Below are 22888 nucleotides of genomic sequence, written 5' to 3' on the forward strand. Positions count from 1 at the left end.
TCACCCATATGGTATTTTTGTTACACGTCTAGATAAACAGTTTATCTGTACTGTGTGTTTGTGTTGACATCAGGCATTAAAGAGAGGTCAGGGTCGCCGGGAGATGATGGTCGGTGTTTTGTATAAAAGCTTGAACCGAGCCCTGCTTTACTTCCTGTCCCGACCCAGACAGACTCCGACTGAGCAGGAGCTCATCATTCAAACCCTTCACGTGTTGCATCAGAACTGGGATGTCGTCATGGTAACCTACAATGCTAATGTCCACTTCCTGAGCTGTCTGTTGCACTGCCTCATGATCATCCGCTCTGGCAGGTGGGCTTTTGGTTTCATTGTTTCAAAAATTTCGAATAGGTTTTGATAAATCGAGTACTGTGAACATTTTTTCACATATCAGAATAATATTTTTTAGCTTTTTTGCCTTTACCCATTTGTATCGTTCAGTTTGTTCATCAAAAGCTACATTTACAAATAATCTATAAACCAGAATGTGATTTATTAATGTTTGTAGCTTGAAAATGTTCAACCTGATTTACTTTTACAATGTAACATAAAACAACTTCATCACGGGGATCACACCCCTTCCCTTCAATTTCACTTGTTATTTTAAACTCTTTTATATCTTCTCTATCTAAAATACCACTAACAACTTCATGATCGAAGCTTTAAAAATATTGCAACCGTCTTCCAGCTTTCTTGATGGTTTCGGATGTGAAGTTAATAGAAAACCCTCAAGAAAAACGTGGAGGCACCTCTTTCCATACAAGAGCAGCACGGGGAAGTCACAAACCGATGTGAATGATTCAGCAGAGGGTCAGTGTTTCTCTTTTTTAGTAAAAAATAGATTGTGCGTGTGATGAAAATTGAAAACAAAGGTTCTTTTGAATGTGGCTGTGATCTTGTAGTGGAGTCCGAGCTGATGTTGCTTGTGGAAAGCATGTGGGGTAAAGTCATGCAGGAGAGGAGACAGACTCTAGAGGAGGCCTATAAGATCGACCTGTCTGCTAAGACTGCTGGGAAAGAGGGACAGCTTTCTATGAGCGATGTGAGCCCTTTGTGGGAGGAGACGGCGATGAAAGCTTGGCAGCTCTTTACAGGTCGGTCAGTGCTAATATGCTTATCACCTCAGTGAAGTTTCACAATCCGCTTGGTTTTTTTAGTCAATTCGTATTAAGTTGAGAAAATGCAAAATGGAAGCACAATCACTATGGATTTTGTCTTTTCTTCATAGACTCCCAGAATAAAAAGGTAAATAATGGTCACCAGAAGAGGGCAGGACTTCTCAGCAGTGCACTGCAATCCGTTCAGAAGAGGTTCGAGAAGGATCCCGCCGGCAGTTTTGAGGTAAGGACCCTGACTTTATTTTAGAGCATGTCCAAAACGGCCTTGCTGTTGCTTGTCAGTCCTCCAGCTAAACCTCTGCCTTTCAGTGAGGTGCGCATCGTTTTGCGTATTCCTTCACAGGTGCCCTCACGCCATCCCAATGTCACCACCACCGGAAGGCACCGTCTCCATTCTCTAAATCAATTTGGATTATTACAGCTGAGTACACCTCAGTGGGCAATGTAATTGATATTTGTTAATTTTTTCCATGGGAACACTCACTAGAACACCGCGTTTGCTGTTGAAGGTTAAAGACGCTGTTATTGTTGTTTTTCCCCCCCGAAACGCGGCCCACATCATTAGTTCCCACAGCAGAAGACGTCGCCATCTGGAAAAGGATGCACAGAGATATTACTCAGGCACGAGGGCATGAAATTACTGTTTCTTCGCAACTGCTGCTATCGCCGTTGCCGCCTCGCAAACGGGCCGGTAATTATAGGCATTCCTGATCTGATGAAAACATTCATTTCGCGTATCAGATCAGTTTGTGACAGCCTATCAGATGTCTTGATGAATTGGCCCCCTCAGAAACCGCATGGTTTTAAGAGCTTTCTCCTTGTAAATGTCTAAATTTATAGTATAAGGTACAAACGTATATGCTTCAACCGGGCCTTCATTTCTCAACAGTACGGCACAGCGCAGGGAAACATGGATTCATTTCAGATATATGCTACGGACTAATTATATCTTCATAATGGAAAGATAATTAACATAGCTAATGATCAAGTTAAGTTTATTACACATTCGCCAACAGGCTAAAATGAAGCCGACATTATGTTATGTTATCATCAAAGGTAGTCTTTTTCGGTGGAAAGTAATTAAAATGGAAATCAGTGTGATGATAATTGCCGAGAGGATGCTGTTTAATGTGGCGCTTGTACAGGGCCAATAAGTTTGCTGTTTGCTGGTAAATGGAGTAATTAATGCTATATATTACTTATGATTCTCTAAATAAAAGAATGCGATTAGGCCATGATTCAGTGTTTATCTGTCGAGACAGGGCCATAATTGCTCCTGTGAACTTCTTTGTAACGCTTCTTAATCCTGACATCCATTTGGCACACACAATTGTCTTTTTTCATAGTTTTATAACTTGTCACTGGAGTTGTTTTCCTCGTTGGCAGTTTAATGCAGTTTTGTTTTTGAAGGACATTTTTCTAATTTAGCTGTGGCGTGCAAGATATCATATAAGCTTAGTAAATTAAATATATTTCTGTAAAATAATGGATATGTTTTAGAATTGATTAAAATGCTTTTCCTGTTTTTGGGAGAGGAATATTTAGCCTTGGATTTGTGATCAAATCCGGTGGAAATACTCTTAGTGTATTACATTTATTACAGTAAACGTTAGGGGCTGCACAATATTCAAGAAAAACTTGATTTGCAATACAATCAAAAAAGTAAAAAAAAAAAAATCCATTCTATTCAATTGATAAAAAATGAAAGACATGATATGAAAATGATATAACCAAATATGCATGTCGTAAAAAAATAATTCAAAAACTTTTTTTTGTTCTCTTTTGATATTTTGCCTCCCTGGTAAACATTCAGTTGATATTTATTCATTATAAAAAGCATGCTTCATATATACATTAAACATATCGATGCCACCATTTTTATTATTAGGCACCCTTTACGTTGCACAGGATTTTGCTAATTTCTAACCAATAAAAGTATTAAAAAGAGCTGATCAACATAAAAAACACAGTATTTAATCATTGAAAAAGTAGAGTAATTTTTCCATTTCCTGATAAACGAATTTGAGCACACAGTAGGACAATGAAAATACTTGGTTAAGTATTCTGCCATATTTATCTGGCATGATCTTTTAAGCAACAAAACATTAAAAACAGTTCTAACGGGATGAAGGTTTTATTGGCCCTGTATAGGTCATTAGGTACACAGTAAAATCGGCAGTGTTAAGAAAGGCCAAATTAACTCTCACAGTGTTATATAATCCACACTTTGAGAGTGTGGATTATATATACTATACACTGTGAGTGTTGATTTAAAAAAAATGATTCTGGCGATATTGATGTGTAACACATGTGCTCGGTCAAAGAAATGTTACGATTTTTTCCATGTTAATCAAGATTCTCTTGTGATTTTCTGGTGGCTCGTGTCTTAATCAATAGCTCTCAGTCTGAGTCTGAGTGCTAACAGTGTTGGATAGTGTTACGGTTCACCTCTAGTGTCTCTGATGTGCAGTGAGTGTGGCTGTTTGGCTGGTTCTGAGAGGACACCACTGAGATGATTGCTTTAATGAGCCTTTAAGTAAATCTAGATATGAGCAGGTCGGCGGTGAAGTACACAGGCTTCCTGAAGCGCTAATGCCTATCAGTACAATAAATCAGCAGGACACAGAGCGTGGCGCAGGGCCAGCAGTCACCTCACACTGCGCTTATATTATACTTTAAGTTAATTAGAGCACACCCAGGACTATAAGAGACAGCTTTATTGTATGGTTAAATAGCCACCAGCTTGTTTTTCCCGGGTGAATGCAATTTGCGAAATGTTATTGTAACTGTGTGCAAACCTAATAGCTACAGAAGATCCTTTACATGCATATAACTGTCGCGTTATTCACATTATAATGCTCCTTTATGTATCTGTGTGTGTGTTTTGTATTAAAGGGGTTTGTTGCTGACATGGAGGCACATTGGCAAACTTGTGAGACCATATTTGATGGCATGTTGAGGAACCACACACAGGTCTATTATTTTATTTATTATATTTTGTAATATATATTCATGTATAATTCATCACTGTGTTGTGTTTTCTGTGTAGATGCTTCACAGTGAGAATGAACGGATGGCCGGTCAGTGGATGAGAATAGAGGAGGATCTGCTCAGAGAGAGGGGTCTGTTCGGCCCCGGGCCTGGTGTGTTTCTCAAGCGAGGATGGGTGCAGAATACAGCGGAGGGCCGGAATCGCACACGATCTCGAATTCGTCGTAAAGAACTACGCCGCTCCAAGAAGGTGAACTATTCCCGATGAAACTGGGAATAATTATGCTTACCCAGAGAATTGTGTTAGCTGATATTCAGTATAAGCATAAAAGTATATTACAGTGGACAAATGTAATGGCGTTCTTTTCCAATTTTGTAATAGATGACTTCAGGCCTCATTCAGAAAAATATAATTGAAGAAAGAAAGGCACTTGAAGTAATTGAGGTTGATTCAGGTACTATTCTGTCTTTTCTATTGAGCGTATACGCTACAGGTCAAACGTTTTTGGACACTTCAGTGAAATATTTCTCATTATTTTAAAGAACTTTTGATATGAAGGTGTATGGTTTCATTTCTGAAATTAGTTTAGGGAGCACAATTATAATTTTGCAAACATGCAGGTTTTTTCATGACAAAAAAGCATTTTTAAAGGCAAAAAAAATATTTGAAATGGATGACTTTGACTAAACAATGAAAAGAAAAAACAACCAAAAAAGCTCAGAATAAATGGAAATGTGTTTAAAAAGCATCTCAGGGTGGGACTCTGCTAGAGAAGAAGAATCTGCTAAAAAATGATAAGAAAACATTTTTGCAAATTCTAGTCAAAAGGTGACTACTCTGAAGATGATAAAATATGCCATGTTTCCCATAGTTCTCTTTGTTTTATTTCATAATTTTGATGTGTATTATTATTATTATTATGTAAAAATATTAATATAAAAGATATGAATACATAAGTAAGTAGGTGTCCGAAAACTTTAGTAATATAATATATTACTTAAATCTATGCATGACATACAAATAAATATAAACATTGAATCACTTTCTCATTCCTTATTGTTTTTCCACATTAGAATAATAGTAAAGTCACGTTTGGAATAACACAACAGTAACTATTGGAAATATGTTGTGACTAAATGCATCTAAAAGAAATCAAAACTGTTATATTATAGCATCTTCAAAGCCGCTAGGTACTCTCACCTCTTAACTTTCTTTTATCAGACAGCTTCTTAAGGCCTCTTATTGGATGCTATTTATTATATTGTACAAAATGATAAATTAATGATAAAAAATGAATATGCTGATACAATTATATTTTATGTACAAATGTGCAAACACCTTCAGATTAAGATTTTTAAGATAATTACAAACATTTCAGTTTAAAGATTCCAAGCTTTAAAATATTAGTGTACATATAATCTACTGTATATATAATTCTGTATTATACATAATAAGACCGATTCTAATTTAGGTGTCCCACATAAAATACCAATACATGTGCTCTACCTTCCAGGCTACTTCTCAGACACTCAAATTGCATTTTTTCATAAATTCATCTAGTTACATTACTGGTGTGCAAATAGCCCCCCTGTGTGCACACAATCAGTCCGTTTTTATCATGGCTTTTATTATTGTTTTGTGCAGCTGTATCAGTGCTTTAAAGTCTTCCTTCATCTTAGAACCCAGGATCCTGTGTGAGGTGGGACAGGAGATTGAGGAGGAGCCCGGCTTGGACTGTGAGCGTTTGACCTTCTTTCCCGTGTTGAACGAAGGTTCTCTTCTGAGCGAGGATTTCTCCGATCAGTGTTCAGACACACAGATTATACTGCAGGAGCTGGTGCCCAATGAAGAGGTGCGGTGACCCTGATACACATCTGGCATCATGTTGTCACAGTGCTTCGGATATACACTTCCTATTTAGTTATAATGTGAAAACAGGTTTTAATACAGCCGCGTGTTAAGCCTGACAGGACTCGTCATATTAACAGGGTTTGGTGTGTCTGACAGAAGTATTAATAAGGAACAGTAGGGGGTGGTGTGTGCTGTCTTGTATTCATTCAGTAGGTTGTGTGTCCTGCTGTGCTGCGTGTCAGCTGAAGTGCCCTCTCCGTACTTATTAATATCAACATGGCCTACGTCTGCATTCTTCATTTCAGAGACAACATGATGGCTGTAATTTACAGGCGGCAGATCTTGAGTGGTTTAGCTTTTCATTATTGCTGTGGACAGGAAATAACTTCACGGATACTGTATGTAGATGCAATATTATTAATTTTGCTTGGAGACATTCCCTAGAAGTCAGAGCATGTGCTTTGTTTTCCTGTACCTTACGTTCTATAGTGGTATTATTAATTCATTTGGGGGGGAAGGCCAAAATGACAATTAAAGAGAGAGTTTTCCCAAAAATAAAAATTCTGTCATCATTCACTGAACCTCAAGTTGTTTCAAACCTGTGTAAATGTCTTTCTTCTGTTGAACCCAAAGAAATATATTTAGGAAAATGTTAGCAAATGCTTCTCAATATTGTCTTTTGTGTTCAACAGAACAAAAAATATATACAAGATGCGTTTCTCAACAAACATTTTAAAGGGATAGTCACCCCAAGAATACAAATTCTGTCGATACTTATTCGTTCTGATGGGGTACAAAACCTATATCTGACTCTTTTCTTTTGTGGAACAGAAAATATGATATTTTGAAAAATGTCTCTGTGGTTTTGTGTCAGTGGAAGTCAATGGGACGCATGGTTGTTTGGTTACCAACAATCTTCAAAATATGATCTTTTGTGTTCTGTGAAAGAAAGAAAGTCATACAGGTTTGAAATGTCATGAAGGTGAGTAAATGATGAAATAACTTTCATTTTTGGGTGAACCGGAGCATAGATTCTCACAGACACTCATGTTTCTGATGTAAACTCCCACCTCATGAGAACACATTCTCCAGCAGGCTTTAAGACCCGACAGAATAAGAACAGACTCAGGTCAGGGCTGATCCGTTTAATGCCCCACCAGGTGGACCATATATTTAAACAAGGCCTTAATCAATTAGCATGTTGCTATTGTGGTTGTGTCATTGATTAATTCTGGTAATAAACAGCGAGGCCTTCGCTCGGTGCTGGTGGGGCGACGCTCGCATGGAGAGGAGGCTCTGATTTGATTTGTATTAATTGTATAGCGGCTGGCTGTGCGGCTGGACCCCATATGTTTTGTGGACGCGCACCCCCGGAGCCCGTATCCGCCGTGACTCAGGGCTGAGGCCAGGTGCAGCTGCTCGCTGTGAAATGAAGGGAGACAATACGATTAGCTACGCATAATCGAGAGGTTCAGCGCGAGCTCTGCCCGCGGAGGATTGGCCCCGTTTCCCGGTCACACCATCCATTCGCCGTCTTTCCTTTTTTGCCTTTAATTTTAGTTTTTCCACCATGTTGTTTAGATAATGAAGTGGTAACAGTGATCAATCAAGACCAGGGTGGTGTTTCTTTGACATGTTAGCCGCAGGGCACAATTCAGAGGGCTGCAGTGACATTTGTGCAACTGTTGAAACTTGGCTTAATGTTGTGTTTGCTCGTTCATTGAATTTGGCTGCATAAAGGAAATTACAGCTTTATTTTAAATCAGTACGGGTTTGTGTATTCTATGCTACTTGACACACGTGTGATGTATCTGAATCTCAGGTGAAAGCAAAGCACTGTGTGGTGGTTGTCAGTGGTCATGTGGTGTCCGATGGGGTGCTGTTGTTTGGTAAAGCTGACCTCTACATGTGTGAGGGCTTCACGTTGACCTCCACAGGAGATGTGTGCTGTAGACTTCATCATCAAACCAAGTAAAGTTACTTTTGTGTCTTTTAAAACAATTCAATATATATAGGAATTATACTGTATATACTTTACAGCCACTGAAAAAAAGAGAGCATTACACTTTTTTTATTTAATCAGCATTTTTAGATATCGTGGTTATTCCAGGCCAGTGTCTGTTGAATTTCAACAAAGTCATCCAATGGAAAAGTGAAAGACTGCACCATGACAAGATTTTTTTTTACTTTTCCTAAATACATGTAGAAATATTAATGTTGTATTGCTTGAAATGAATATGAACTTGTGTTCTTTGCGGTATTTGAGGTCTGAAAAATACATAGCAGATTTTCAGTTTGACGTGTTTATCCAGTTTTCATTTTCTGCAAATAGGAGCAATAATTTTTGTTTGATATTTGGGAGAAATACTGTTTGTGGTTCACAAAACTAAAATGATCATTTAACCTAAACACATACCTATAAATAGTCAATTAAGTGAAAATGGTTTCTTAATTTTTCTGTGGCTGTATATAATGTGGTCCAAATGTCAAATGCTGAGACCGAAAAAATAAATAAATCGAGTTTAATACAACTGTTGTTTATTACATGTGATTTACAATATAGAGTGTATTATCAGCATTATAATGTGAGAATGTACATGGATTTCAAATACTGAGTTATTTTTTCTGCATTTATTGTAGTGTGAGAGACTCATATATTTGTAACATGATGAATAAAGAGAAAAGCCCAAGCCCGAGCTGCAAACGCTGGTCATATGATGTCATCAAAGAAGCAAATTTCATGCGTTACCTGCTTGAGGTAAAAATCATACAGCCCCTATACTATAGTAATTTCACAGATTATTTGGTCATGTGTACTCATATCTGTGCTGTACATTAATGTTTAATCTGCATCTTTGGTTTTGTTGTTTATCGATACTTCAGGACAACGCCTTGGAGATTTTCCTGAAGAATGGAACTTCTGTGTTTCTCGTGTTCTTCAACAATGACCATGTCAATGCTTATAAAAGGTAAACTGATGTTCAGTTGTTCAGGTGAAGTTTTGTGCGTGTGAGGTGATTCAGATCAAAATGATTTCTCTTGATTTCCAGACTGTGCTCTGTGGTCTCCTCATTAAAGGCAAAAGGACCAGAGACTGTATTTAATGTGAGGTGAGTGTCAAAGCCCTTAAGAGCAAATTACATCATCATCTACCCATTCTCACAGACAGCTGCCACTTCAGCGCGAGAGACTCTCGTACTTTTATATTGAAACGGACCGAGTTCTGTGGTTTTAAAGTTTCCAGAAAAGCCATTCTCATCTGTGTGTGGTTTAGTATTGACAGGAAGACTTTCAATCCCCTGAACAATATCCAGCCATTACACTGAAAATACAACAACTGCATCTTCAGCACTTTCTACCAATTAAAACGGCCGCAGTAACTTTTCCAAGTCATAAGCATCTGAAACACCTCATGATTTTATAGTTGTTAATTGTCTGCAAGGGTGCAATAAGAAGGTTTCCTATTGGTTATTTGGATTTTGTTTTAGTTTCAATTGCAGTTTTCCTTTACTTACTGTTTCAATTTTCTCTAAATTTAGCATCATCGTGTTTAGTTTTTCTGAAGAGATAATGGCCTTGAAGGAACAGTCCAACCCAATATAAATGTTCTGTCTTCATTTACTCACCCTCGAATTGTTCCAAATTTCTATAAATGTCTTTGTTCTGATGAACACGGAGAAAGATATTTGAAAGAATTCTTCTTTCAGTTCTTGGCCACCATTGACTACCATAGTAGGAAAATATCTCTATAATGTTCTATAAATCTCTTTGTTTTGTTTGAGACAAAAGAAGATATTTTCAAGAATGTAGGAAAGTGGCAAAGTTCTGGGGCACATTGACTGCTATTGTCATATTCATACTATGGTAGTCAATGGGGTCCAAGAACTGTTTGGTTATAAGCATTCTTCCAAATATCTTTGTCTGTGTTCGTCAGAACAAAGACATTTATACAGATTTGGAACTCGATGGTGAGTAAATTATTTTTGGGTGATGAACATTTTTGGGTGAAGTGTCCCTTTAATTCCAAAGTTGTATTTTTACATCAGCTTCATAGCCAAAATTGTGTTGGTCTTTAAAGGAGTATTTCAGCAAAATATGAAAACTATGCCCAAATGTTTAAGATTTTATTTGTTCAGTTGAACACAATTTGATAATCTGAAATTTTATAAAATGTAAACATTTATCTTCTAATATGGGAGCCGATATGTAGATAAAAAAAAGCCTAAAAGCACAATTCTTTTATCCAATGTTATTAAAAAAATCTAAAGTCTACTGAAGCAAAATTAAACATTTGTAAGGAATAACTTTTAATATTTTAAGATAACTCCGGTATCGAGATGTCGTATCTGTGAGATACACAAGAACCAGTGACGTTTTACATGCGACATTACTCTTTATATAATTTTGGTGAACTATTCCTAACATGCATTTCCTAATCCAAAGTTTTAATGTGGAGATTTAAAAGTTAACAGTTGTCCATAAAAGACCCTTTACTGGTATCTCCAGCAGGTCTGGCTTGTCCGTTTTCAGATTTTTGAGGTGAGATGAATGTCTGTTGCCGCCATATTTCTTGATAACCCCGCGCTACTGAGTTTGGCGTGATCAGCCCTGAGAAATGACTCTTCCTTTGTGACCTGTGATCTGACGACTTATTCTTTCTCAGTCTTTGCCTCTCCTCCTTACACCTCTCTAGACAAGGTTGACACAAATCTCTTTCTCTGACCAAATACAGACCTCCCGTCATCTGTAGAGACTCACAGCCGTTTCCGTCTAGTGTGTGAGTCACAGGGTTGCGTTTGGTGTTTATCTTCCTTAGTTTGGGCAGCACATGGATGTATTCGGGTACCTCCGTGAGCAAATTATCAAATAGACCCAGCTCCGTCAGGTTTGTCAGGGCAATAAAGGTGGGGGGGAGAGCGGTCAGGCGGTTCATTCCCAAATTCAGAACTTGGAGGTTCCCCAAACCTCCTATTTCAGACGATAAACCAGCAGAGTCTAGATTGTTGTTACAGAGATTCAGGTAGACCAGAGACGCCAGGCGTCCGATGCTCTCCGGCAGCTGCTCGATACGGTTGCTGTGAAGGTCTAACCAATGCAGACCACTGAACTGTCCGATTAATTCTGGGATGGTTTTCAGCTTGTTCCGGCTCAGGTCGAGTTCCTGTATGTTTCTTAGTTTGAGGAGGCATTTTGGAAACGTAGAGATGCCGACGTTGCTGAGATCGAGCCGTAGTTTGCCGTCCGGAGTTACTCTCATTGCGTTTTTGGCCATTTTTAAGGTGATCTTGGTCCCTTTGGCTCCACTCTCTCTCTTCCCCTTTGCCATGGAGCTGCACACACACACACACGCAGAATAATGGTTAAGTGTTTCTTTAGCATCAATCTGATTAAGTCTTAACCCGAGTCGTGTAATTATTATCTCAGGAGGACCTTGTAGCTTTAAACACGTTTAACTTAATGACGAGACAGTTCAGTTGTTTGCATAGGGAAGAAGGTGTCATGTATACCTCAAGGCTGTATTCGCAGGCCGTGAATGTGTCCGGGGAATCAGAGGGGTGTAATGTTTACACCCAAATCACTCACCCGGCTCACCCTAAAGGGATGCTTTAAGAAAATGCTATTCTCTAATTAAGGCTAAAAGCAGATAACAGTGGGTACAAAAGCAAAGCTGTTGGTGTTCCAGCTGATTGATCCAGGGTGGCACTAGCAGTCTGTGTGAGCTGAGTCAAATCAGTACTTTGATAAATGACACTGGAAAAAGATTTCAACTCGCTCTCCTCATATCTCCCCATTAAAAAGGAGGAGTGGCTGCATTGTAAGCCCTTTGGCGACTCATTAATCACATTGGTAGATGGGCTAATACGGTGCGTCCTGTTTCTATTAGACCTTTTGTTTTTGAATCTGTCGCATCCGAGAGGCGCAATTACACCGAGCTGACCATCGAGATGATCCATCTTAATGTTGTTTGTGATTCACTGATTCTGAACACCTCCGAACCCAGAGAAAATTGAGCGGCGGTGGGGTTTTGTGACATGTGGAATATAATAGATGTCAAAGCTACACGATTTAATACCCGGAATTGTAACGGAGAAAAATATGTTATTGATGTGTCGGCTTTCGGAAATCTCTGTCGATTGTATCAAGTCTGTTTAGAGCAGTTGTTGTCAATAAGAGGCTGTAGACATATCTGAAGAATACATCTTTAAATAGTATATTTCTAATTTCATTTCTAAATATGGTTCTGTATCGTTTATGAAAACAATAAAAAAACGAATTATGGAAGATGGAATATGTAAAGTTAAAAATATGGGAATTTTAAAGTAATAGTTCACCCAAAATTTAAAACTGTCCACATTGTCTCACCCTCTTGTCATTTCAAACCTTTATGAATTTCTTTCTTCTGCTGAACACAAAAGAAGATATTTGGAAGAATGTTGTTAACTGGCCCCCATTCACTTGCATTGGTTGTGTGTCCATACAATAGAAGTGAATGGGGTCCACTGCTGTTTAGTTTCCAACTTTCTTCAAAATAAATATTTTTGTGTTCTGCGGAAGAAAGAAATTCATAAAGGTTTGAAATGCCAAGAGGGTGAGTAAATGCTGACAGAATTTTTGAGTGAACTATCACTACATTTTTATCTCTTTTAGTGCATTTCTCTAGATCTTTTAAGTTTTACTCTGTAGTTCACATCTGTAGTTCAACCAATAGCATAATTAAAAAGGTTTTTCTTTTTTTAACCCTCGGACGATTATGTAACGATGTTTACTTAAATAGTTCTACTAAATCAGTATCCACACAGTTTGTGTATTCACACTTTACCTCATTTTCACTGTTAATCTGTAACTGAATTGATTCTTTACTTAAGCTGCACAACTTCAGAAAGGCTCAAAGTGAAAGGATTGTGCAATTGTTTGTAAAAACCATCAGTTAACTCCAACCAGCTTTTGTCGGCCAGGATTCATTACATCCCCTTTTCAGTGAAAGAATACTTAAATAAGTTTCGCTTACTCACAGTTTTTAAAGAAGGTCCATACAAGAGAATTGCTTGAGAATCAGGGAGGATCTGTAGTCCAGGAGAAGCTTTGTACTGTTTAACTTTGTAACTAAGCAACGGCTTGCACAGGGTGCCAGGAGTTTTATTGTCCTGTGACCGAAGCCCACACAAAAGAAAGAGGAGAAAGAAATGTAGCAGTAATATTGTTTGTACACTCTCTCACATTACACTTCTATAAGGTTCTTTGACGTACATCAACCACGATCTGAATCGTCTTACTCTAACGTTGTTACAATTTAACTTCTGAATATACAGTATCCTGTTCTCTGTTCTATATAGAAGTAGTAAATGTTTTAGATGTTATAAAGTTTTACTAGTTTGTGAATCAGCTGTGATTTTACATGTCACCTGCTGCATTAATCTGTTTTAGACTGGTCTTGCAAGTTCATCTAAATATGTATCAAAAAGATCAAACTATTGAGAAAAAGTAAGTGTTGCTATGTGGCTTAACTTTATCTTGTGCTTTAGCAAATTTGAATCTTTGGTTTTTATGAAGGGGCAATAAGGAGAGGATGAGTTTTCAAAGAACATTCAAACCTACTGGAAGTCCTGGATAATCCATTTCCTTCTTCGCCTCGTTTTTGTGTAAACCATTGACGGTTTATGAGACTGACCGATTTATTGATTCTTTTATTTACTGTATTCCAAGTGTTTTTATTATTATTTTCATTTTCACAAAATGTTTTATTTAAATAGATTTAGCAGCGTTGTAGTACTCTAAAATTTATATTTTCAACAACTGAAAACTGTGATGAAACGCCCAGCCATTTCCACAAACCATTCACTTACCAAAGACAACCATGAGCTTTTTTCATGTATCAGTATTTATCCATTTCCTAAAAACTAACTAAAGTCAGTGTCTTAAGATAATGGCTATGTTCATATAGCCGGCTCCTGGATTATAGTTATTTTAAAAACCTGTAGATGGCACTATTTACTTTTTTTGACATGAAACTGATAGAAGAATAGTTGACCCATATTTCCAGAAGGAATTCTTCGTTTTTTATGACCCTTGTCCAGAGCCTCCGTGATTCCCTAACCTGTTGCCATGCAACTACATCCAACAAGTTAAAAATGTTACGTTTTCTTTAAGTGTAAACCAGTCAGATACATTCACACTTTTTTTGCTGTGTTCATACAGAAGAGCAGCTGGGGTTGAAAAGAATGTCCTTATGAAATGGCAGGTACTGTGTGCATTTATAAATTTACTTTGCTCTGAAAACATGCATTCTACTGATAAAGTAATATAATAGACATAATAGAGAAATGTTCTTGTTTTGTAAAATAAGATGTATTTCATGTTATGAGATGTGTTTATTATTATATGTAATATATTTTTATTTGTTTGGTTTTTTATTGTGTTTGGACTTTTCACAGAGGGGAGAAATCAGTAATTTTGAATACCTCATGCATCTGAACACTCTTGCTGGACGGACGTACAACGATTTGATGCAATATCCTGTTTTTCCCTGGATCGTTGCAGATTATGAATCTGAGGTAATAAATTGTGTTTCATGCAGACTTGAATCTTTTCAATTAAGGGACTTTTTAATAGGCTCTTGTTGTTTTTTTCTGTTGTGATTTATTCAATGCTTGTTAGACTTTAGATCTGTCGTCTCCCGCAACATTCCGAGACCTCTCCAAACCAATGGGAGCTCAAACAGAAAAAAGAAAAGAGCAATTCATTCAGAGATACCTTGAGGTGGACAACAATGAAGGTAAAACATAACTCCGATGCTCACCATATCTAGACGTTGTATTTAGATGTTGTATTTTACAGTGTATGATTGATACAATTTTCTCGGTCCTGGAGGTTCACATGAGTGTATTTCGGTGGTTTATTATTTCTTATTTAACCCTGAATTTACAAATCTGCTTTATTGAATCAAGTCAGCGTTGTTATTTGGAACTCTAGACATTACATAAAAAAAAATGTAGTGACTGATTATTTGTTTTGTGAATGTTGTAGGTGATCTGTCTGCACAGTGTCACTACTGCACACACTATTCCTCAGCGATCATAGTGGCCTCGTACCTTGTGAGGATGGAGCCTTTCTCCCAAACCTTCCTCTGTCTGCAGGTAAACGTCTCACCTGTGTGACCAGCCTTAGATACATCACACTAAAGGAAGGGCAAGTAGTGCTATAAAAAACAAAATAAATCATCTGCCTTTTTCTTCTTTGTCAAATGAAGCACAAGACACATTGTTGCGACAGAATGTCTCCTTTCAAATTAATCTTTTTCAAATAAGCTTACTTGATGAAATAAGCTTCATTGTTTTGGCCTTGTTTGGCGTAAACAAACCAAATTAGGGTACGATTTTAATATGTATGCAAATAAATTATTTTGCGTCACTTGCATGCAAAACCACACTTTGTTTTTAGAGAATATCTCATTTATACACAAGGAACCAATTGATTAAAATAAAATGCCATGCATATTTGATAGGCGGTATAACGTAATACAGACATTAGGATAACACTTTGCAATGATATTTGCCTCACTTGAGCAGCGCTCCTCCGTACAGTAATATTCATAATCAGATTTGTGCCACTAACAGTATATTACTTTCATTCAATGAGGGCATATTCTTTTACTGCAAATTACATAACTTCTCCAGAGATTTTCATCAGGATATAGAAATTCCCTTGAAAAATAAAAAGGCGGAATCAATTGCTTGAAAACGTCTCAAATCTAAGCAATTGTTCTGTGTGAATATGATTCATATACGCACATGGGGCTGTTTTAGGCTTGTGGAGTTCTCAGTGGCTGGCAGTGGAGAGTAAACAAACACACACTGTATCATGACTTGTCTTTTATAATTCTGTGTTTCATTTTATTACTTTATTGTCTCCTCGCTCTGAATTTGGTTTATATTGTCTTTTCCATTGTACCACCCTCGCTAGACTTGCATGCCCAAACTTTTGTGCGTTCAAAACTTGTGTTGCAGGGCGGAATGTTTGACGTTCCGGAGCGGATGTTCTACAGCATTCAGAAAGAATGGGAATCGGCATCTAAAGACAACATGAGCGATGTCAGAGAGCTCATTCCTGAGTTTTTCTACCTCCCAGACTTCCTTGTCAACTCCAACAACTTTGACTTTGGTGAGCCATCTACACAACCGTGCCATCCTAGCATAAATGTAGTTTTTTTAAATGCCCTTGTTTTGTTATTTTACTAGTATAAGCTTTAATTACCTCTCCGTATTAATCCAATTTATGAGCCTGTAAAATTTGCGTTGATGATGTAGGTTGCATGCAGGACGGGACAGCTTTGGGTGACGTGGTGTTGCCACCGTGGGCCAAAGGAGACCCGCAGGAGCTCATCAGGATGCACAGGGAGGTCAGTCCCTCTACGACCAGCAGTATTACAGTGTACTTTCACCCTCTCAAATTATACACGAGATGGACAATAAGGGTCAGCGCCATCACAGAACACACAGAGTTTCATGAAAATAATATCAGCGACTCCACGGCATTCACATCCAGCTGAAGTTAAATAATGTTTAGAGCTGCTTTATTTCTCGCGTTTATTGAGATAATAAGCACTTGTTGAGTTCATCAAGAAAGCCCCATTGCTCTGTTTAACGCCATTGTAATTACAAGATAACAGGGCCAATTCAGCACAAGTACAATATCTGCACTCTCCCATAACTCCATTACTGAAGCCTGCTGGTTATTGGAATGAATGCTTTTGTTTCTCACTGTTCTGCCCGCAGGCATATAAGGACCAGGCTTTATCAGTTCCCAATCTACAGAGCAATATTTGTATCATTTCCAGATGGCAGAAAATGAGCTCTTCTGTCTGCTTGCTTTCCTTCATATGCAAATGAAGGCTAATATAGGGATCTTACACAATTTAGAGCTTGTGGCGTGATTATTGTTGTAATTTTAAGTGTTGCTTTTTTTACTCGAAATACTCAATGTTTGGACGTTTTACATTTTTCTTTCTATTTGAAAAGAATTGGGACAAAGTAACTTAGCAACACAAAATTGGAATACCAACTTTTAGAATGTAATACTTTAAAGATCTGATTGTTGAAAGGTTACCATAATGATTTCCTTCGTACTGTATGTTTTTTTTAAAGGTATTATTGTGCAATCTCTTTGATATGTGTAAACCCAGCTTTTCTGCTTACAGAAATAAAAGTTATGGCATCACTGATACTGTGTTAGTCCCCGTGCAGATGTGCTGACAGTCTGTGTTTGCGCTTTCTCCGCAGGCTCTCGAGAGCGATTACGTGAGTGCACGTCTGCATCTTTGGATTGATTTGATCTTCGGCTACAGACAGCAGGGTCCGGCCGCCGTGGAGTCTGTTAACACATTTCACCCCTATTTTCACACTGACAAATACAACACAGCAAGCATGAAGGATCCTGTGATGAAAAGCACAATCCTTGGCTACATTAATAACTTTGGCCAAATGCCGAAGCAGGTTTGTGTATTGACTAAAAGTAATCCATCGAAAATATTTTCTGTTTTCGTGCAATTTAATGTTAGTTTGAGTCACATTGATCATGAAATTCAAATGATCTTAATAGTTATATAAGACGAGTTCTCCCCTGTAGTGTTATGATTATTGTGATATGTCAAATGGCACGCTAAAATGATTTTTGTATTTCTAGCTTTTCACAAAACCGCACCCAAGCCGCACATCTCACAAAGGCTCTGCGGGAAGAGAGACGTTGGTATCCAGTCAAATCAGCCCGTTTTTCTATAATCTGGACAAGCTCAAGCTATCCAGCCAGCCCATTAAAGGTAAAAGGTTGTTCAAAAAACACAGATCTGCGATACAGACCCCCCCTTATTTAATCATTCATAGTCACCTTGTTATTTTATTCCATTCCTCAATTATTTTTTACAAGATGGGGCCGAGTCTGTGGGGAGCAATAGAAGCCGCGAGGCAGAAGATGCTGGCTAGACTTTTCACAGGCTCATTTTCTCAGTCATAGCTCGGCTCCGTTCTGCTCTTGCTATTTGTTAGGCCACTCTTGATGACACGGCCTCCGAGGCTTATTTAATAATCCGAATATCCCAAAAGGATCTCTCTGGAAAATTAGATGAATCTCTTTCCATCTCCCACTCTATTGTCCCTCATTCAATATCTTGTTCTCACATCGGGTGTTACTTTATCATTATGATCGGTAAATCCAACAAGGAAAGATTGAAAAGGGCATCTTGAGAGACATTTGCAGGCGTCTCACAGGCTGCGTTAGGATTTCGGTTACTGTACTGCTATCTGCAAATGGGACGGATTGGAAATGTGTCCTGCTGTACAGAATAGATCATTTGGACATGGTGCCTGAATACGGACCTCATCCGGGACTTGACTTTGGCTTTACAACATATTTTGGACATTGTGAAATGAAAATATAAAGGAAAATGCCTGGCTGTAAAAAGTGCAAATCACTTTTAAAATCAGAAATTGCCAGAACTATTCAGTAAAATATAATTTCATTTTAAATAAATTGTAAAAAAAATCCCTTTAAAAAAACGACATATTCCAGCAGCTGGGGCACCAGAAACATACCGTAATAATAACATAGCCCCCATAAAATTACATGTTTTTCTGTCATTTTTACTGTATTTTTAAACATCCGTAAAAACAGTAACATTTTGGACATTATATGTGAAAAAGTTAAAAAAAAAATTAATGACAATAGTAAAATTAAATTTATTAACAGTGTAGTTTATTTGGAGATATAATTTACAAGTATAATACTTTATTAACGTAGAATAATATCTAACAAATAACATGTCCATAATTTGTAACCTTAAATCAGGTTTAAAAAACATAATGCCTATTTCTAGAAACTTATAGTTGACTTTATTTGCAATATAGCCTAATGGTATTCATTATCTGAATGACAAACATAGTATATGTTTCAATAACCGTGTAGTAAAAATGTTATATCGGGAAAGCCGTAACAGACTTTGAAAAGTACAAATATTCAAAATGCTTAATTTACACAATGTATACAGTACTGCTGCGTATCACACTACAAAATAAACTTGACAGTTGATGAATCTTCCTTTGTTCTCCGTTTGTCTCTGTAGAACTCTTTTTGGGACCTGTGGGTCAGATAGTATGTAAAGAGAAGGACGTGTTGGTCGTGGAAAAAAACAAACTTCTCATCCCTCCACAGTGGAACACATACTTCTGCTGGGGTTCATATGACCGGACCTGCTCTTTTGGGAACTACACAGCCGAAAAGGTTTGTTTTCATACTTCTAGATCTATTCGTATTTCATCTCACTTTTGCCTGCTGTGTGTAACTAAATTTTCAGAATTTTTTCAAATTCTGATTGGCTGTTAAAGTTTGGTGTCTTTACTCTCTCTGTTTCAGAGCTTTGGAATGTGTGAGAGCCTGTCGGACTGGGGGGAGACTGTGTGTGCTACCTGCCCCAACAGCAACACCATCATCACGGCCGGGAAGAGCACTGTGGTGTGTGTGTGGGACGTCTCCATCACCAAAGACAAACTCAAACACATGAGACTCAGACAGGTCTGGAATAAAGAGACATGACTGACTTTATTATTATAAAAGGTGGTCAGTATAATTTCTAACAAACACCGATCCTGTTCTTCCTCCCAGACCCTGTATGGACACACAGATACAGTGGCATGCCTAGCAGCATCAGAAGCTCACAGTGTGATTATTAGCGGCTCACTGGACCAGACCTGCATCCTGTGGGACCTGGAAGACCTCGGCTACATCACACAGTTATCAAAACATTCCTCTGGCGTTTCTGCCCTGGCTATTAATGACCTGACTGTGAGTATCAACACACAAAACACAGAGGTCAGCCTGCATTTTAGCCCCTGAGCCTCTATCCGTCCAACTCACAGACATGTAATAAATTGGTTAGTGTGGTGGTTAGTTCAGCCTGCGCTGGTGTGCGGGTGACGGATTGTTTTGAGTGTGTCTGTGGGTGGTTGTTGAAACTCCCCTCGGCAAGATGTGTGAAGGAAGGGTGGGCATTTCCTCCCCTTCAGACCTGTTTTAATACTTAAAGCCCCTGCTCGAGACATACCTGCTGCTAAAACCCCAATTGATTTAACAAAAAATGAACTTCGGTGGAACACGGCAAAGATTGAGAAATGTGGGTTTGTGCGGTTATCAACATTGTTATGAATCCTTAACTGCTTTTCTTGTTCGTCTTAGGGTGAGATCGCATCATGTGCAGGCACCCATTTGTACCTGTGGACCATGAAGGGGCATCTGCTGGCATCTATCGACGCTTCCTGCGGGCCCGAAGCAAACATTCTGTGCTGTTGCTTTATCCAGAAACACGAGTGGGACCCCCGCAATGTAATCATCACCGGCTGCGCAGATGGCATCGTCAGGGTACGCGTCGAACTTGAGAATGGGCCTTTCTTCGCTTTGACTGAGCTGACGGGTGTAGTGAACTTTATAATGAGAGCGTTTAAATGAGAAGTCTTCTCTGAAGACTACACCTATATGTTTAAGCAATAAATCTTCGCTGTAGCGTTTCCAGCTTAATAGTCAGGTAATATAGCAGCAAAATATTAAAATATGGTAACTGCGAGTCCCTCAGGAGTCCCTCAGAAGCATTAATAGTTACATGTGCTCACTTTAGATGAGGTAAGAGCAGTTATTAAATCAAAATGCTTCTTAAATTAGGCTTCAATTGGAGCCCGGACCTGCGACATCAGTGGCCGGCAGATTTGATTTATGAATATGGCTTCAATTGCATTCGTTTTTTCTGGGTTTTTTTCATTAGCTGTGTGGTTGTGTTGCAGATATGGAAGACTGAATATACTAGAGTACAATTACTTGGACATGAGAAGCGCTCAATGTCTCAAGGGCACATTTTGTCATCAGCTCCTGAAGAAGCAGGTAACACTAATACACTTCACCTTAAGTCGAAATTGAGCATACAAATATGCGTTTGGTTTGTAGTTGCCTACGGCCACGAGATTCTTATAACCACAAGCTTTCTTAATGGCGAAGACTTTCTGTGAATATTGGAAAACGCTGTGCTTCGCGACATCAAAAGAGTCGTTATTTTCTAATATACAAGTGTGAAATGAAATAGCCCGAACGAATACTAGACATCTTTCAAACAAGCGGTGTGTATATTGGATTGCGTCCGTTCGTCGGCGCGGGCAAGTATAGCTAAAGGTTTTGAGCGATCCAAAGAAAAGTTCATAATGATGCAGTGTTTCGCACGTCGCATTAGGGCTAGCTGCGAGGAATTACAGGGCAAAGTTATTAAACATACAGCCGGTAAACACTGATGAGCAATTTTGCTGATGTAGGCATGCAATTTAGAAAGCAATAATAACCAAATCCAATTTGGTACACGTTGGTTACAGCACAGCGTCAGCGCGTGTAAGTATCAATGCGTTCAAATTAAATTGCGGGAACTTGTAACCGTGAAGGCTTTATATTAGATATATTTCTCTCAATTTAGCAACGTGCTGACCAGAAATAATCTGTCTCGTATCTCACTCTTCTTTTTGTTTTTGCTTTACGTAGACGACGGTTCGTGGAAGTGGGAGAGACACTTGGTGCTCTGTCGAGAGTTAAACCGCAATATGTCGGCCTTGCGTCGACGGGGCAAAATGAACCCTGCCATCACTGCTCTGGGCATATCCAGGTATTGACAAACCGCCAGTCTCTCAGATCAAAACATATTTTACTGGTTTGATAAATCACTGAATCCATTCAGAGAGGATCTGCATCAGTCAAGTTGTATGTGCCAAAAGGATATTTTTATTCAAACATCATTTTAATACACGTGTCTGGCCATGCATGTTTGTAATTGCAGAACGCATGGTACACTGCTGGTTGGTGATGCCTGGGGTAGGGTGCATGGCTGGTCCTGCGAAAACTAAAACCAGACCGTCGATCAATCGTCTGTCAGTCTGCGTTTCAGACACGCAAACACAGTCCGGCTTAAGTGCTGCCTACGTATGCACTTCACGCTCACCACTTCCAGCAGGACTGCTGACTACAGGAGAGCCGCTCTGGGTCTGCTGAATTACAGGGATGACGCATTCGTCTTGGACTGGGTGAGGCTCGCTGGCCAGGGCCGGAAACACAACCCTGCTTTTTTAAGAAATGAAAGACTATACGTAAAAAAACATTTGAACAGTTTTATTGTAAAGCAGCTCCGACTTTCTGACAGTCTACTGGGAGAAACAAAGTAATGTTTATTTTATAAACACCGGGTATGCTGAACTTATGAACACCCATTGTTTGACTATATTTTAGATTTTGGTTTTAAGTACATTGAATGGATGTGTGTAACTGGTAAAGCAGCGGGCTTCTGCTTATTCTAGTCGTGTTATGCTGGAAACACGAAAATGTTTGAGAACATGTTGCATAGCAACGTTTCTTGCGCAATATTTTTCATTGTATTTTTTTTAAAGCTAATCAAGCAGATTTTATTGGTTAAACCAAATATTGTTTAATTAGATATGAATAAAACAGTTTACTCTTACTGTGGTACTATTTCTAGTTTGAAATAACATTCGTCTCAAACACAAGGGAAAACTCTACATCTAAAGGGCTGAATCAACCCTCCCCAACCAATTACAGAGGAGTTTCCATTGGCAGTGTGCCCCGGATTCCCATCAGGGAGGGAAGAGCTGCGTTTTGAATACTTGCACATTCCACGATCAGGAGAATTCTGGAATAAATGCTACTAAATGACGGTCTACACGGTGACATGCTGTTTTAACTGTGTGAGGCATTATTGTTTAATATCACATTCCAAACTCTGTGGTCTTAAAGAGCAGTAGTTTTAAATACATTTAAAGGTTTTTACAGGTTATTATAGAAAGTCTATTGTTTTGCACTGCGGTTAAGGGCTGGAATTAAAAATTCCTTGTTGTTTGGTTAA

At 38.5% G+C, this 22888-nt stretch overlaps 2 protein-coding genes across 4 annotated transcripts in view; one reads left to right on the forward strand and one right to left on the reverse strand.

Annotated features, from left to right (window-relative positions):
• wdfy4 (WDFY family member 4) overlaps window positions 1-22487 on the forward strand; it is a 42209-nt gene extending 19722 nt beyond the window's left edge. For all 3 annotated transcript variants that reach the window (XM_079472712.1, XM_079472713.1, XM_079472714.1), the window contains 27 exons: window positions 74-312; window positions 689-810; window positions 903-1094; window positions 1229-1341; window positions 4014-4091; window positions 4168-4359; window positions 4492-4564; window positions 5790-5962; window positions 7784-7932; window positions 8602-8719; window positions 8845-8930; window positions 9012-9071; window positions 14158-14200; window positions 14394-14513; window positions 14617-14734; window positions 14986-15095; window positions 15966-16119; window positions 16266-16357; window positions 17238-17450; window positions 17641-17773; window positions 19073-19230; window positions 19363-19521; window positions 19612-19791; window positions 20182-20364; window positions 20781-20877; window positions 21520-21640; window positions 21812-22487. In XM_079472712.1, the coding sequence (XP_079328838.1) occupies window positions 74-312; window positions 689-810; window positions 903-1094; window positions 1229-1341; window positions 4014-4091; window positions 4168-4359; window positions 4492-4564; window positions 5790-5962; window positions 7784-7932; window positions 8602-8719; window positions 8845-8930; window positions 9012-9071; window positions 14158-14200; window positions 14394-14513; window positions 14617-14734; window positions 14986-15095; window positions 15966-16119; window positions 16266-16357; window positions 17238-17450; window positions 17641-17773; window positions 19073-19230; window positions 19363-19521; window positions 19612-19791; window positions 20182-20364; window positions 20781-20877; window positions 21520-21640; window positions 21812-21878 (3543 nt within the window). In that variant the 3' untranslated portion in view covers window positions 21879-22487. The remainder of the gene's footprint in view (window positions 1-73; window positions 313-688; window positions 811-902; window positions 1095-1228; window positions 1342-4013; window positions 4092-4167; window positions 4360-4491; window positions 4565-5789; window positions 5963-7783; window positions 7933-8601; window positions 8720-8844; window positions 8931-9011; window positions 9072-14157; window positions 14201-14393; window positions 14514-14616; window positions 14735-14985; window positions 15096-15965; window positions 16120-16265; window positions 16358-17237; window positions 17451-17640; window positions 17774-19072; window positions 19231-19362; window positions 19522-19611; window positions 19792-20181; window positions 20365-20780; window positions 20878-21519; window positions 21641-21811) is intronic.
• Window positions 10427-11317, reverse strand: lrrc18a (leucine rich repeat containing 18a; the record flags this gene model as incomplete). Its single annotated transcript, XM_079473400.1, has 1 exon — window positions 10427-11317. Exon 1 carries the CDS (start codon window positions 11285-11287, stop codon window positions 10427-10429), a length of 861 nt encoding a protein of 286 aa, XP_079329526.1. The 5' UTR covers window positions 11288-11317.
• Window positions 22488-22888: the final 401 nt, after the last annotated feature.

This window comes from Barbatula barbatula, assembly GCF_947034865.1.
Source record: "Barbatula barbatula genome assembly, chromosome: 14".
Classification (NCBI taxonomy): Eukaryota; Metazoa; Chordata; class Actinopteri; order Cypriniformes; family Nemacheilidae; genus Barbatula; species Barbatula barbatula.